Raw genomic sequence first — 17,942 nt, forward strand, 5'->3', positions numbered from 1 at the left:
ATATTCCACCTATTAGCTGGTGTTTTGTAGACTAAAAAGCGGGATATGTCACCTTAGAAATTGTGCTATAGTAACATTTTAGGAAAATAAAATTCTCCTAAGTGTGTTTGGAAAGTTCTCAGACACTTTAAAGTTTTCCACATTTTGTTATGTTTCAGATCAAATCAAACTAATCAAAATTGCAATCTCCACAATATCAAGGCTACACCACAGCTAAAAAAGGATTTTGAATAGTTTTTTTTAATGTATTAAAAATGAAAAGCTGAATCATCCCATAACAAGTATCCAGACCATTCACTTAGTACTTGAGCCTTAACAATGATCACCACCCAAGTCGTATTTTGAAATAATTGCTCAATCCTGGTACCCTGAGGAGCATCTACCAGGTAGCCTACACTGTAAGATTGCCATCAAGAATTCACTTCAGCGCCTTCCCATCCTATGCAAAATCATCAATCCGGAAATATGGATAGCCTGCTCATTTACATGAAGCTGTGGTTAAAGGAATACAAATAAATGTGTAAACGTGCGTAAAGAGTTAATACCAACGTTTAAAAATTCTGCGATTAAGCTGTTTAATAAGACAGCAGTTGCTAACGTATCAGAAAGGGTGTATTCGCCGTTTTCATCACTGCGCATCCGAGGCAGGATTATAGTTCAAACATGAAACACACCCTGAGCTGCTGAGCCACCGCACCACCACGCCGCAGCACCATGCACAACGCAGAGAAATAAAAGCAGCATGGCAAGGTGGCTGCGCCGTGTGCGTGATGATGTTGAGAGTGACGACACCACAGTCTCATAGCACAGATCACCGAGGCAGATAGAGATCGAATTGAAGCCACGACTGGTTGAGGCATCAAGGACCAGCCATAACGCCAGTGCTCGCCGAGACTGTGCTTTCTAAACCGGGCGAAGAGATGCTTCAGTTCGGCGGCAGGGTGTGCGGTTTCTCCGCTCTCGTCTCCTTGGTTTTGTTGGGGTCTGCGGCTGCATTTTCCGATTTGTTTGACAACCAACTAGGAGACATCAATTACTGCAAAAAGCAATGCCAGATAACCATCAAAAACAAAAGCCCCACAAAAGTAAGTAATCTGCGCAAACGCTTTAGGGCAGCATGGATAATCCGTCGGGGACAGAATAAGACCAGCTGTACAATCTCATGACATAATCATGAATGTGATTTACAAACTCCTCGTTCATTGTGGAGGAAGGCGCAGTCTATCTGCAGACTGCTTGATCGGTCTGGAATAATTCAGAACGTACTGCATCCAATATGTATATCAATAAGGTTTGCAAAATGCGTCAGGCCCGATGATACGCCCTATATGTCGCCCAAATTTAAATCTTATTAGAGGTTCTGAAATATGCAACCTTGGTTTTGCATAAACTTGGGAGCTTCTCTCGCTATTTCGTAATCTGCATGACAATCCTTAAATTCATCGATTTTATTCTTCTTCAGCACCTTTTGTCCTGGTACCTCGAACAGACAAAATCCACAACAAACCGAAAGAGAACGACCGTGACGCATTGTGTCTCTTGTGCATGTTGTAATTAAAATCGTTGTTTTAAAACAAGAAAACGTTGGCGACGTCAAGGTGTAGTGCCTGCACCTTTTGATCTATTGTTGACTTTTGACAGTGTTTGAAGAAACACATTTTTCATTCTACAGAGGGATTGATATTTTCAAGAGACATGGCCACTTGCCTCCCAGATCTCTCTTTTGTTGGATGACACTCTCCCAGGCCATTTCCCTTAGGAGCATTGATAATCCGTGTCTAACAGAAAGCACTGCCGTCTGCCCTTGTGTGTTTCGCAGTATTGCATATTTTGACACATGCCGATGAAATGATCCGGGCACACTGCAAGGCGGTTCTAAAAGCACTGTCTCTCTTTCATCTATGTATCCGTCTCAGTTGCGCCACGAAAGCATCCAGAGAATACCTTGCTGGCGCTGTTTAGTTCAAAAGAATGCCTGTCTGTGGAAATTTGAATATACTGGTTAATAACGGTCCCAGGAGAAAGTCGAGCATGCCCCAAGACAGATGCTCTGGGCGCCTTTTATTCATGTGTCTGTACATGCACTGCATTGTGCGTTCAGGCAAATATCCTCGTATTAACGGTACAGGCCGCCGCAGGTATCAGTCAGCTCCTGCACTGTTTTTACCTCACATCAGTCAAACTCTTTTGAACAAATGTGTCAATTTTACCTCGCATCAGTCAAACTCTGTTGAACAAATGTCTGTCAAATTGTCATGGTTCTACCGCGCACACTATTTCATTAGAATCGGCGAGAGCAGAGGGGAAATTTATTTATCCCCTGGTGTTTTTATTTTAGCCATATGTTGGCGCTGTTTTAGTGATGGATTCCCTGGTAGCAAGAATTATTGCGAAAATGTAGCCGATGCCGTGAGGCCCTGTCGACATGGCGAGCTCTTCAGAACTCTATTGGGATTTTAGGCCTCCTTTTGCCCATGCCTGTAATTCTAATGCGATTTTAGTGCATGGAATATGTCCTAAAGTCCTATTTTGTGTGTGGATAGATAGAGACAGGGCACCAGAGACACAAAGGAAGGCCATTCTATCAGTTTGGTATCTGGTTATTTAGTTACAGCTTTGAAAATATTTTTCATTGAATGTTCTAGACCCTTTTAAGCGTGGTAAGCAAAGTATTTTTTCTTTGTTGATGAAATCTGTCAATCCAGGAACAAAAACCTTCCATCAAAGGGTTGATGGTCACTACTCACACAGAAACACAATACGTTTTAGGAGTTCTTTATACCCTTTGAGGTAAATGTACTTTATACTCTGAAGAGCTCACTGAAGACGTGTTTCGTTTTATGTAGGATTCCATCATGAATGCCTGTCATCGTGGGTGCCGCCTCTACTCGATATGCCAGTTTGTGAATGGAAACGCCGGCTTCAACACCAGCAAAGAGGAGTGCCAGGGAGGTGAGTTGGCCTGATCAAAAACCAGCCTCACGATGGTCAGGGTCACGGGGTCATGGAACCAAACTGGGGATCTTTATTCTCGAATTTTCCATTTACAGTAGGCTTACCTCGGTTCTGTTGTGAGATGAGGCCTCGATCCAGACAAGGTGATAGTACAGAGGGCTCTCGTTACTGTTGTTGTTATGTTCTCTCACAGATAGCTGCAGAGACATCTTGTTTGGCAGGGCATATGGAGCAGCAAAGCAAAGGATCCACTGTTGAATACACCGTAATAGGAATCCATTCAGCAGATGCTGCAGTGTTAATAAGTCCTTGTGACTACAGTATTGCAATAGGGTGTTGTTGGTGATAATAGGCTTTATGTCTCTTTGTCTGTGTGTAGATGAGTAGAATGTGTTTGTGTGGAAATATGCTATAACTATCGTGTTTGTTATCGTGTGTGTGTGTGTGTGTGTGTGTGTGTGTGTGTGTGTGTGTGTGTGTGTGTGTGTGTGTGTGTGTGAACAGCTTGTCAGGAGGCCTATAGCCGGCTGCTTGAACAGGAGGCGTGCTGCACAGGGTGTGTGAGCCAGCCCGCTGAACCTGAGATCAAGAGGAGGAAGGTGAAGAAGCCACCCTGTGCACCTGTCCTCTAACACACTCACACATGCAAGCAGTGCACACAGAAAGCCACCTGTCCACGTGCACAAATGATGTCATGGACACACACACATTGACACGCACGCGTGCACACACACACACACACACACACACACACACACACACACACACACACACACACACACACACTCCCACACAGACACAAATACACACACACACACATGCTACTCTCACACCTAAATAATTAATATTCATACCATGAATACAGCGTGACACATTCCATGTGCCATGCAGGCAGATACCATATTTTCAGCTTTCAAATGAAGTAAAGTCCATTCGAACACTAAGTCTTGCAGTGAATCTACTTCAAAGCATCCTACATACGGAGTTCTCCCCAGCACAGATGTTTTTTAGGCCTAGATTGATTATTATTAGCCCACCTACCATTTGAGTGTAACATGTGATATTTCGTCTTCTGTGATTATTGTTTTTGATCATGATATTTGTCATGTATTTTTAAATGATGCCTTTAAACTATATTTGTCTAAGAATGTTACACAAATGAGTTTCCTTTGCCTTACTTTAAACTAAGCAATCAGCCTGTTCAGGTGACTTATAAACCTGTTTGTACTGCAGCTGCTTTGTGCTGATTGTCCCGTGTCTCCTCCCGTAGCTGAAGGCCATGGCTCATCGACCTAAGCCTGTATCAGTGATGGATGCTGTATCCAGCTGGTGCAATGACATTATCAGCTCCGCCCAGAGCTTCATCTCCTCCACCTGGACTTTCTACCTGCAGGCTGATGATGGAAAGGTGGTGGTGTTCCAGGTGAGAGGGTCACTTCTACTTACTCACAGTTCCCAAAGACCGTAGGAATCATTCGCCATGGATATTTGCTTAGTGTTATAATAACATGTTAGACTTGAAGGACTTGAACTTGAATTTGAAGTAATAGAGCCCTTACAGAAGTTCCATGAATATAATTTAAATGGTCATTTTTTTCACTTTATTACACTATTACTACCTGTAATACTCTACATTCTGTGAATGATGTAATATAATGAAGTGCTACATTTTACCAAGTGTACAGTTGTAGTGATATTCAGTAAAATATTGTCCCGTAAATTACCACCTTTAAGAGGTGCTTAAAGGAAAATAACTTAAAGGTTGTACATCATATGTCAGTAGCACATTATACTCAATTCCACTTCTGGTGAATTACACACACTTTGTTAAGGAAGATGTATTTAAGGGGTCTAGCAACATTTGGAGGCCAAGTTGGTAAAGGGCAAAAATGACAAATCTATCTCTGGACACACATTAATAAGCATACCGTTAATGCTCCGCAGAATTAATTACAGAATGTGATTAGTGTAAATATATGAAGACATCAAAGGAAGTTGCTGCAAATGAACACAGTTATGACAATCATAAAATGTAATGCAAGTTCCCAAAAATGTGAGAGGAAAGGACACATTGACAGGAATAGGAGGAAGTGATGAGACAGGGGGAAAAAAGTTACGAGAAACCAGACCGTGGAATAAAACCGTTATCATTCTGTCGCCGTTTTCCACTTTTAGCCCTTGGGATGATGGATGTGCTCGTTTTATTGCTGTGACATGTAGCAGAGAGCAGGCAGAGAGGATGAGACGGGTGGATACAGAGGGAGCGAGGGAGAGATAGAGAGAGAGAGAGAGAAAGAGAGAGAGAGAGAGAGAGAGAGAGAGAGAGAGGGAGGACAGGCCCTGTGTTTAAAGCACCTCTGGCTCCCTGCCCATCCAGTGAGGGATTGACTCAGGGCACCGGGACAAAAGGAGACCTACAACAACAGCTTTTTTTTTTAAAAAAAACCTTTTGAGTGACAGTCAGAAAAAGAGCGCTGGGGGAAAAAAAAGAGGACACTCAACCGCAGTCATACAAATCCGAGGCCGAGCGCTCGGAATTAGCACCTTCTGGAAATAGGAGCCCTCGCCCGCCGGTGAGAGTGGCGGGAAGAGGCGCGCCGCGCCAGTGTGATTCCTCTCCGGCTAGTCGCGCCGCGCGGTGGTGCTGTACGGGGCCCGGCGCGAGAGGTGCATGCTGGGAGAGCAGCTTGCAAAGATTACAGGGCAATTTTGCCGCTCCCACAATGCCGTTCAGGATCGACCTCGCCGTCACAGCAGGATGTAGGAGGGAAGCAGAAATAATGAGGATGCTCAGAAGGGCTTTTATTTTTATTTATTTTTCTAGGAGTTAACATCAGTGCATGCCATATGGAAGGGATTAATCATAGTGCTTGTGCTTAGCTAATTGTGGCCAAGCACCTCGGTGAAACTGGTGAAATTACTCTGGAATCCTCAGGATGTTGGCGATCATCAGCCTTGTGCAAACATCCTCACTTCTCATCACACAGATCCTCCTCCTGAACCAGCGCTTCACTATGTGCAATCAGATCCACTTCCCCTCTGGCTTCACAGGACTTCGACCCGTCTTACCGTGTTCTGGTCCGAGGAAACAGAACCAGCGATGCTCATCAGTGCTATGCTGTGTATGCATGCACATCTTTGTTTCCAAACCTTAGAGCACTGAACGGGCCCGCACAGTTTCCTCTCCTCCTCCGGGGAGCTCCCTAAAGATCTCGGTTGACATCCACCAAAGCCATTGCAGCCATGTACCTCCTGATTAGTCATCGTGCCGGGACTCGCCGAGGAGGCCTTGGAGGTAATCAGGCGGAATTAAGCAGCTTCCTCTGGTGGGCAGCCGAGGTAAACAGATCTGACCACCGCACTCCATCCTGATCAGGCCCAGCGAGTTGCGCGGAATCAAATTTGGCGTCTTGTTTGGATTCCCTTTGCCTTGCATGGTCTGTGGAAATGAATGGAAGAGATAGTGCTTCAGATAGAGAGAGGGGAAAGAGACAGAGAGAGAGAGAGAGAGAGAGAGAGAGAGAGAGAGAGAGGGAGAGAGAGTAGGAGCCCAAATAAGGAGAATGTTTGTTTCTAATTAAATGAGGGCTCCTTGGCTTGCTTGTTCAGACTCCAAAGCCATCAGAACACCTGCGTCAGTGTTCTCCAGTAATGTATGACAGATGCACATCAACATCACTTCACTGACGGCAGCCTTCCTCCAGTTTGTGGCCAGTTACTATTAACTTCCTCAGATGGACCATTTTTCCTTCCTTTTCTTGTCTGCCGGCATTACATCTGGAGTTAATGTTGTCAGACAATCTCATCAGTAGGTACAAACCATTTGTGAAAGAGCCCGTGCTTTTTTCTCTCTTTTCGCTCTCTGCTTTTGTGTGATCTTTTCTCAGATTAGGCCGGGCCTGGTTATGTATATTTCATGGTTCACTGGCAGCGGCCATCACGGAGCATCATTTCCTCTCTTTTTAATTTTAAGGAAGGTAGAGATCTCTCACTGAGAGCCGATCTACGCGTTTGTTGCCACCCAAGGATGTTCCACTTTCCCTCAATCCGGCATAATCATCTTAAATGGTCTGCTGTGAAATCTGCCCTAATGCATAGAGGATCCGTTTGCCTCCCCTCGTTTCCCTCAAGTCTCCCCTCTGTGTCAACCTTGGGAATAACCTGACTTTTCATCTAATTTCTCCGCAATTCCACGGGTAATGTTCCAGCCGTGGTGCTTCTGCAAGACAGGGGAGCAACTGTTTGATCCTTCCCAATCCATTAAAGCACGGAGACGTCAGGACGAATCAGTCGAGTCCTGCGATTGGACCCCCTGCTCCTTGTGCGCAGAGCTGACGAACAGGCCCTCGTCCCTGATGAAGGTGCCCTTGCGGCTGCCTGCTCTGTTCTGCTCTACCCGGGCCTGAGCCTGCGGCAGTGTGGCGTGCTGTGGTGAGGGTTGGGGGTGGGGTGGAGGGGTGAGGTGAGGTGGTGGGGATTTGGACGGACGAGGGTTGCAGAAATCTGCTCTAATGAGTTCTCCAGGGGGAGCCTGTGAAAATACCCAGAGAAAATGCTGAGACATGCCGATGAAAAGCAGAATCGTTCTCTCTCTCTCTCTCTCTCTCTTCTCTCTCTCTCTTCTCTCTCTCTCTTTCTCTCTCTCTCTATCTCCCTCTGGTCTCGGTCTTGCCACAGCCGCACAAGGCCAGCGCTGGAGGATTCCTGACGACCACCCTTGATGCTTAGATGCGGGTCGGGCTTCGTCAGCCAGAACTCGTGCTTTTGATGTTCTCAACCTTGTGTGACTGTGGGCAAGCTTGTGACCCCCTCACCTCCCAGAGTGATGGGGGATGTAGCTGAACCTTCCAAAGACCCAAACTGGAACACGCAGCAAGTGGCCACAAGAGGGCAATGGGAGGAGGGGTGGAGGACTGGTGGGAACTGGTTTAGCCATGACACACGGGAAACCAGCTCTGCAAAATGTCAGACCCCTTCAGTTGCTCTGTTCCCATCACTGTATTTATAAAAGTGGGATCCATTCCAGCAGAACGGTCCTTTTGCTGTCTTGTCTAGTTTACTCACAGAGCCCAACAACCGTAAGAGTGTTTGAAAGTGAGGGTACAAGAAGAACGGCTTTTTGTGCGGTCGTTGGGAATTTGATTACTGGACTCTGAGGTGATAAATGTGTGAGAGCCAACTCCTTTTTCTCCTGTATTTGAAAGATCAGCAGATAGTGTAATGAGAGTAGCATCTTACTGTACATTCAGTTGGATGTCAGGACCAGGCAGTAGAAGGGGTAATACACCGCAGTATTCCTGCAACTCCATTGTCCTCCATATCTGTTATTTAAATGTGATGATTTTCCCTTCCTATGTGATTGCGTTTGCCATTGCCTTTTTTTCATTTCCTGAATTTGTGCTATTTCCAGAGATGTAATTTCATTGTTATGGTTTTATGTACAGTGTACACTTAAATTCTCTAAGTGTTAAGGGAAGATGCAACCACAGACTTTGGCAAATGAACACAGTGGCTTTTGGCAAGGAAAGTGCAGTATAAAAAGGAGGTCCCCTTTTTATGTGCTTTCAACCCTGCTAAAGGTCACGAACCCGATCCGAAATTAGATGAATTCACAGTTGAACATTAGACGAGTTACAGTACAATTAAGTTTACAGTATTCCAATTTGGCGGGGACATGGCCTCCCATTATTCCCTCAGGTTTGTTCCAGTTTGTAACAGATTATGTCTGCAATGCAGTAATTTAAACGGACACGCTCTTCAATGCTATACAAAGCTCCCCTATGTATATATTAATTATACACATCTTGATGCAGCATGTACAGACTGAAGCCCGAAAGACCTTGATTTTCTTAGCTTGTTACAAAACAAAGTTCATGTAGGGATGAATACTGTACTTGTTCTTCTCCTCATTCATCTCCCTCTGTGGACTGCAGCATGTCTTTTTTGTTGACATGTTGACACATTTCCTCCTAATGGAACGCAACCCCTGCTAAGAAAAACAGCTGTGTGGAGTAAGCTGGCTTTGCGCATTACTGAAGGTGACTAGCATGTGCCTTTAAGGATGGCCCATCCTCCTCTGACTGTGGGTGTCCCTGCTCCACAGAGCCAGCCTGAGATCGAGTACTCCCTGCCCGAGCTCCAAGCGCCCCGCTCCAACGTGGCAGACAAGCCCTGGCCCTCCATCAACACCCACACCCAGCGGCCACACGCAGGTGAGAGCCCACAGAGACAGGGATGTGAAACAGTTGTGATGACACCTTGACTGACAACACATTTAACATCGATGGACACACGTTCTCACGTACGCGCTCAAGTCACGCGTTTAGTTCTCAGCTAAAATGTTGCACATTTACTACAAAAAAAAATAACAAACACGCTCTGATCTGCTTCAAAAGTGGTGGCAAGTGGCACACACACACATACACAGACTTACACAAACAAGCACTCTCACACCTTCCATCGTGTACTGCTTTCTAGTTTACACACACACACACACTGTCACCCATACCTTCACACACTTACACACACACACACACACACACACACACACACATACAAACACACACTGTCAACCATTCCTACGCACACACACACACACACACACACACACACACACTAACACACACACTCACACTGTAAACTAGCATCAGCACAGTCACACTCAAGTGTGTTGAGTGGAAGCGAGCAGCTGTGGCTGGTGCAGCAGTGGAGGAGCCAGAGAAAATCAATAGGCTGCCAGTCACCGCCTGCATTTTCCCCGCACTGCCGTTGCAGGTGCGAGGTCTCACGGGGAGAAGGGTGCGGCAAAGGCTGCGGCCAAGGGGAAGCACGCCGCCCCGCATGCCGAGGACCCTGCAGCGGAGCACGACTTCCTGGGCTGCATGTCCAGGTGAGGGGGGCGAGGGGGCCGGGTGAAAGAGGGACACAGTGACGAGCCTGGTTTTGTCGACCCTTGTATGGGCTTGTATGCATCAGCCATTTTACAGGACACGCTGCAGAGGAGTCCATGCAGCCAGCTGGGTATTGTGGATATTCATCCCCTGCTTGGCTGTTTCATTATAACGTCCATATGCACCAGTCAGCACACAGACAGTCTTTATTCACTTACATGCACTTACCTCTAGCTTGTGCTTAATATCAAATAACCAATGCTAAATATATGACTCTGAGTAGGCTACTATCTTAAGCGCTGCCTGACATCATTTCTTAGTTCTGTGTTAAGCTGTTAAACATTTATAACATTGATTTTTACCGCAGCGATAAGGGCTGCCTGAGTACTGATGTAACCTGCCAGACTGTAAGGGCAGTAGTAGCTAGTAGTTTACTGATTTGGATCAACACAGATAGCTGATATTTTAACGCTGTTTGTGAGTTCTCCCTCTGTTTTAACAGATGCCATTCATTCAGATCAGGCATTAAACAGATTTTTGATATTCTACTGATTATCGAGATATCATTTTAAAGGACAGGTCTTAAAATCTGTGCAGTTACAACCTATTGGCAGAGGCAGTCAAGGTTACCTATGTGATGAAACCCCACTAGCTTCTGGCACACTCACTGTACTGAACCTGGCAAGAGAATCTGCCACTTTAGGACTGCACCTTGGAGTGCCCCCTTGCGTGTTCTGGTGGTAGTGCTTTAAGCTGGAGCTTGCCCTGAGAACAAATAATAATAACATAACATTTCAAGGCAGTGATAGAGTTTCAAGAACACATACAATGAATTCCAATTACATGTAGCATAAGTATTATATTACATTCAAAAGTATCAATTGTACCCTTTTACTTGAAGACAACTTTTTTTTTCCTTTTCAGCCAATCATGTCCTCAGTCAGTCCATCTGTTAGTTAATTGATTTTCATGTATATACAGTATATATATATATATATTCATGTATGTGTTGTTGCTGCCCCTGTACCCTGCTCATGTGTGGTGTTGTGGTCTGCCCTTGTCCACTGTGCCAGGCGCTCTGGACTGCCCCGCTGGATCCTGGCCGCGTGTCTCTTCCTGTCGGTGATGGTCATGCTGTGGCTGAGCTGCGCCAGTCTCGTCACTGCGCCCGAGCATCACATCAAGAACCAGGTATTTCCTACCATTCTCACACACACACACACACACACACACACACACACACATATGAACTTAGGCACTTACAAAGCACACGCAGATGTGTTCACACACACCCACACACACACACACACACACACATAGAGAAACGCAACACACACACAGACACACTGAAGAGTAGGTACATAAAGCACACACAGATGCATTCACACACAAACAAACACACACACAAACAAACACACACACACACACACACACACACACACACACACACACACAATAACATAAAGCACCTACATAAAGCACACACAGACTCGTTAACACTCACATACACATACTCACAGACAGGCACACAACCACTCACACACATGACACAAAACACCCAGACTCTCTCTCCTCTCGCTCTCTCTCTCTCTCTCTCTCTCACATACACACACACACACACACACACACACTCAGATACAGTATACAACCAAATGAATGCACTCTCAACAGCTGTTTTGCATTATCACTCTCGATGAGCTGCCATTGCAGTGTGTCAGGAATGTTCTACATCTCCGCTATGTTAGACGTTAAGAAGTGTGACCTGCTTTAGCTCATCCTACTCATCCCAGCTAACTGACAGTGACTGCTCACTTCAGTTTTGTCATGTTCATTGTAAACAATCTCTGGATATTACAGCTCAGCATCAATGGAGACAAGGAGTTTCTGGATGATGTGCAGAAAGTCAATCCCTATCATCTTACACCTGTGATCGCCGTGGCCATCGGCCAACCAGACGAGAGCCAGGAGGCGGGGCCGCTGCCAGTCAAGGTTGACCTGAATAAGACATCCATTTAGAAAAGCCTGATGTGATTGGTCCTGTGGTGTCTATGGTAACTATTTCTATTGCTCTCAGTGAGGGGAACAAGGGGGAATCAGTCCAGATTTTATAAAAACCAAACATGCATGGCACCACTTATTCACAACAGTTATGTCTGTATGCTAGTTTCTCTGTAACATCTACAACACAAGAACAGTGTGGGCCCTACGTGCTTGTCCACATATGCAAATGTTTCCTTACGTAACGCAGACTTCTTTTTAGTAATCTGAGTTTAAACAGACAGTGGGTGGTAAAATGTTCCTTAGAATAAGATGACTCGTTTGTGAACGAGAACCACAGAGTCACACAGGGACCTAAATTTCTACTGTCATCAAAAGAGTCATTACACATTACACTAGACGTTACAAAGCTCCTTCAGCTGTGTCAGTTTCTATCACAGGAGTGTGTCCCTTGCTCTTATGTATTGATCAGATGTTCTATGGGTAACATCACTGGTGCTTATAGGCTAAGAACTGCTTTCATTGAACTTCTTTATGATCGTCAAAATCTACTACTAAACAGAAGTAAACGAGTATCTGTCTCCACTCCTCAATACACCGTGCCCCCCTCGCCCCCGCCCAATACAGGGGTAACTTAACTTAAGGCTTCTGCTCAAAGATGCAAAGGATTTCTGTGTGGTCTTCCTAAACACAGAGATGCAACACGAATGTAAATATTTCAAGTCCTTGCTAGCTCTTTGACACTTTCATTTAGAATGCTACTTGAGATCATTTTGAAAGCTAGTCATTTGTTTGTAATGCCCAAGTATAACTACGTAGATAAGGCAATAATACATATTCAGTAGTGTTTAAAGCAGGACGTTTATTTTCTTGGCAGACCACTAGCTCTGATGATTGTGACGCGATGCCAGATATGAGATGGCACCATGAACCTTTCCACTGGGTTTTAGTGAGGGATGCTGTTTCGCTGTTGCTTGTATTTCAAGAGATGGAAATACTGCAGTTTGTTATCACGCAGTCTAAATACAGAGTAACGAAAATGTGTGAGACCCATTTCAAATAACACTGTATGTACGTATGGATTTATTTATATGCATATTTATTCAGAAACTATAATCCTCTTTTCCTGGTTTTGTAGTTCCATTTCATCGCAATTGTAGATCGCTAATGCATCAGTTTGGCTTTAGTGTACTCGATATGTGTACCACAGGTGAATAACAGTATGTTTGCTGTGCAAGATATACTGTCCGAATCCAAGTATCTTAAGGACAGCTACAGTACAGCTCTCATGTGATAAAGACCTCAAAATGAAAGGTGTAACTTTAAAAGTGTGTTAAGTGGATAACAAATGGATATTGTTGTTTTATCCATGTTTTTTGGAGAGCTGACCACTCTTCAGACTTGTATTCCTAACAAAGTACTTATATGTAGAAAATCGCTTTTAAGATAGATCTTTTTGTAACCCCGGCTATGAAACCGATTCCTGAAGAATAACCTTCTTTTCCATTGTTACTCCTGGCACTGTTCGGTCACGCTGTTTTAGCCACGTTGCATGTTAGTATGCTACGAGATTTTAAATCTGCAGCTCGTGTCCCAGTGGCAGAAAGACTACTGTGCGCTTGTGCTTTTATTTTGTGTTTTTGACGCCATGCAAATGTGAAGTATAGGTCATGTGATAAGCAGCAGCCATCAGGAGAGGTGAGGATAGGTTATATTTGTCCTGAAGCCATTCAGTGCTGATGTGAACCACAATATACAGTCAGACTGCAGGAGACTCCCTGCAAAGTGTTTAAGACCCATCCCTTTTTTTCGTTTCTCCATTGAAATGGTTTTCTGATGAAATGGTCCGCAATACACAACAAATAAAAGTGTTTTCATGTTGTACTTAAAGAGTGGACTCCTGTGTTTATTTACCATGGACAGGAGAGTAGCTTCGTTTCAGAAGACTAACAATTAGCCACGGCTAGCAAACGAAAGTTTGCAAGTAACAAATTGAACACTGAGCATGTACCAGAAACTCTGGTTGGTTTGTTTTGATTTCCCACTGTTTAATAGAACAATATCACTAACCAAATACATAAAATCAGATATAAACAACATGATGTAAAATATATAGTAATAAATACTGCCTTGTGCATCTTTAATTCTACCCCACTATGATGTTTGTGGGCGAGACCTCTCCAGCATTTGTTTTCATAGGCATGGGATGAAGGGCAGGGTGGTGAATAATGTATGTGGAACCCGTTATGGAAGCATCTGGAACTCATCTTTGAGTCTGACACACATAAAACATACACACCCATGCTCGCGCGCTTACACACACACACTCACATACTCACACTAAGAGACAGGCGTTGCTCATATTTCAAAAGAGTCATGTTGGCAAGAACAAAATCCATTGCAGGAGATTTTGACAGGAAAATCTGTTATTTTTTTTGTTTTGTTTTGTTTTAGTTTTTTTCAAACACTATGTTTTGCAACTGAATTGTTGGTATGTGTTAGACAGGACTAGCTGACTGCGCTGTTTATGCATTTTAGTAGATGTATACATTAAGGACAGTGTGGGCATTGTATTGTCCATATTTGAACACTTGGGGGAGCTAGAGTTTAATGAGTGGATTATTTCCATCAATTCTAAGCTGCACCTGTTCATGCGTATAAAATCCTTCAATATAACAATGCAGCAAATGTTAGTTGGGCCAAGAAACTACAATTGTGTCCAGCTATTTTTGTCCACTGTGCTATCACAGTTACTTATCATGAATTTTAATATGCTGCATAATGATTTCAGCAGACAACTGAAATGTGGGGATGTTTTAGAACGCTTTACAGAAAACATACTGTACTTAACTAAAAGAAATGTAATAGCAGAAAAGCTGACATTTGAATTGTGTTGGGTTAATGATAGCAAAGTGCATCTTGACATTTTATTGTTCCAATGTAACCTAAATCAAAGTAGATTAATTGAATCAGACTCTGAATAACGATATGAAAGGCTTTGTTCCCTTGGCTCCAGATCATTTCCTGTTTGCCGCACACCCAGTACCTTGCTTCCATCACCTGCTGGATATGGTCAACAAGCATCTGGTCACTGTGTTTCACTCCTCACTCATCACAATTGAGACTCAGGAGGGAAGGTCAGTGCCTAGCAGCCTGACAGATGATGACTCAACCATCAGCACACACACACACACACAGACAGAGAGAGAGCTGTACTAAACACCGTCATACAGTATGTACACATCTCATGAATGTTTTACCCTTGAGTCCACCCACCTTGACGGCCAAACAAAGCCAAGTACACGTGCTCATCTCTGGTCGGGGAGAGAGAGACCATGTGAGACCTTGACCCGTCTGCACCCTTCACTCTGCATCCTTCATGACAGTGATGCACACTTTTAAGTTCAGGGGTCAAGGTCGTAAAGCTCCTCAGCAGAGTGACCTGTGCGGGGCCTGTGGTTGTGGAAAGGGCCAGGTAGGGCCATCCCTTGCCCCTGCTTCATGGGACTGGACTGATATAGAGAGTCTCCTAAAGCTGGGAACGGAGAGCATAAAGAAACACCATGGGACAACTGATGTCTGTGCCCATGGCATCAATAATCAACACCTTTTAGCAACTTAGGAGAAAACAACTAAAAGGGTCATGATCCCGAATCAACCGGACATAGTGCAATATTACAGTAAGAGTTTCAGGCGCACATTGGCAGCAAAGACTTCGTTCTCTATATTCTACGTCACTGTGGCATCAGAATTATTTTAAGTAAAAAAAAACTTCACATGTAGCTTTAACAAAACAAAACAAAACCACAACAACACACAGACAGAACAAATACAAGCTACAGATGAAGCAAAAGAGAAATAATAGCCTCCCCTGTTCATTAAGCAGCAGTACAATTCATATAGTCATTCACAGAACAACTGAAAACCATGGTCAATAGACCTCTGAAGTTCGCCTAGAAAAAAAGCTACCATCTTTGCCCAAATAAGGAGATCCGGTATCTCAAGATTTTTTTCGATGGGAAAATAACATGGGGATCTTGAATTATCGCACCTGTTAAACTCTCGCTGGGACAAAGAAATTGGTAATGCAGACGTTTTGCGCTACACAGTTTTGTGTTCTGTGGATATTGTGATCTTCAGTAGGTGAAGACAGCACATTTTGATCTTGAGTTAGTTAGCTTCAATTAACACCCGGATCTCCTTATATGGGCAAAGATGGCAGCTTTGGTTCCTTTTTGTAGGCGAACTTCAGAGGTCTATAAGGAAAGTGACCACTAACTACTTCAGTTAGACCATTAAATGACAACATGCCGCCCACGAGAAGAGAGAGCTTGTGGTATCACAGGTACAGGCATAGGGGGAGCCATCAAGCTATATTTGAGCACGACAGGGTGGCTGCAATCATACATGTGTGTGTTTGTGTGTGTGTGTGTGTGTGTGTGTGTGTGTGTGTGTGTAGTGAGAGTTTACATTAGTGTGGTTTCTGGTTATCTACCACAACCTGCTGCTCAGCCATACCTACAGCACTATAAACACAAAAGCCATACAGTACATGACACGATGAATATTAGAGTAAATTAGTGAGGGTGAGAGAGTTGTGTTTCCACACGGCATATGTAAAATACAAATATGTATGATGGCAACATACAATGACTTAGACTACAAAATCATGGATATGTTACATACAGTATGTCACATTTGTTTGTATGTGTAGATTAATTGAAACATCGTTTTTGTGTAAGATTTTGAATGAATTTGGCTTGGAAAAGACTAACACACTGCCGATTACAGTGCTCACTGTGTAAACTCTCTATAGAGTAGACACTCCTTAATGGCCACTCTGCTTTGGAAGAAATGTGTATGTGCGTGTGTGCGTGTGTGCGTGTGTGCGTGTGTGTACCACTTAAACAGATGAGGCTCCAGCAGATCATTTATAAATATTATCCCTGAAGAGGGGACCACCTATGCCCTGCCACTGGACTCTCCAAGCAAAACCCAACATCAACACGCACAGGTGCACAGATGCACTTCACGGGGACTGGAGATATGGTTCATTCATGGTTCATAAAATGAAGTGGCTCTTGTGTCTAGTGCTTACAGTAAAAGTGCAATTTTACACACAGTTTCACCCTTTCATAAATCTGTTCCCATCTCAATCTGCATGATGAGTTATCTACTTAGAGTCTCTGAGTAAAGTAAGTCACTTAAATCGTTTTAAATGTAGGTTCTAGGTTCCCCATAATCAACCCTTTAATCTAACCTCTGATTAAAGAATTTGTGATTTTCGACATTATTTGAGGCCTTGACAAAGGACTGTGCTGACATCCCAAATCTAAGTGCCATACTGACAATCATATAAAAATGTGACTGCAAGAAACATTCTGTGTCTCAGGCACATTCAGTGCGTCTGAAGAACAACCATTCAGGCATACCCAGCCTAACTGCTGTCTGTAACCCTTCCAGTGACATGTCACGTTAGGGTTATGATTGACAGACTGCAATATATAACACCCATGAAGCCTGAAGTGGTTCAATGCTAATTTGGCCAGCTCACAACAGTGGAAGGAACTTTTGGAACCACCTGGCCACATTGTAATCATTTGACTGGAGTGAAGAAACAATTTGACAAAACCATAAGCTTAAGCATAAGGAAATATGGAAAATGGTGTTCATAGCTATTCATTCTCACCACATAAACAAACTAGTACCAAAAACAGAAAAGCTTATCTGTAGACCACTGGTGTGTGTGTGTGTGTGTGTGTGTGTGTGTGTGTGTGTGTGTGTGTGTGTGTGTGTGAGTGAGTGTGTGTGTGTGTGTGTGTGTGTGTGTGTGTGTGTGTGTGTGTGTGTGTGTGTGTGTGTGTGTGTGTGTGTGTGTGTGTGAGTGAGTGCGCGCGCGCGCGCGCGCGCGTCGCCTAATCGCAGTCATCGGTCTGTCCACACCACCGCACCAACAACTACGCAAACCAACCCAGAATAAAAACACAACAATCACAGCAAGGCACCATATACCTCTCAATCTATTAGCAACAACGTGCGCAGAGCTTTCTTCAGCTTATTCTGCCATGATTTCTTATCGTCTCTCTATCATTAGAATCA

The 17,942-nt window shown here is 44.0% G+C and overlaps 1 protein-coding gene across 1 annotated transcript; it reads left to right on the forward strand.

The window, feature by feature from the left end:
* Window positions 1–699: 699 nt before the first annotated feature.
* Window positions 700–13,733, forward strand: tmem59l (transmembrane protein 59-like). Its single transcript, XM_062557003.1, has 8 exons — window positions 700–1,085; window positions 2,847–2,952; window positions 3,460–3,554; window positions 4,226–4,378; window positions 9,059–9,167; window positions 9,730–9,844; window positions 10,919–11,036; window positions 11,703–13,733. Exons 1-8 carry the CDS (start codon window positions 921–923, stop codon window positions 11,859–11,861), a joined length of 1,020 nt encoding a protein of 339 aa, XP_062412987.1. The 5' UTR covers window positions 700–920; the 3' UTR covers window positions 11,862–13,733.
* The last annotated feature ends 4,209 nt before the right edge of the window (window positions 13,734–17,942 follow it).

Source organism: Sardina pilchardus, chromosome 15 (assembly GCF_963854185.1).
Source record: "Sardina pilchardus chromosome 15, fSarPil1.1, whole genome shotgun sequence".
NCBI lineage: Eukaryota > Metazoa > Chordata > Actinopteri > Clupeiformes > Clupeidae > Sardina > Sardina pilchardus.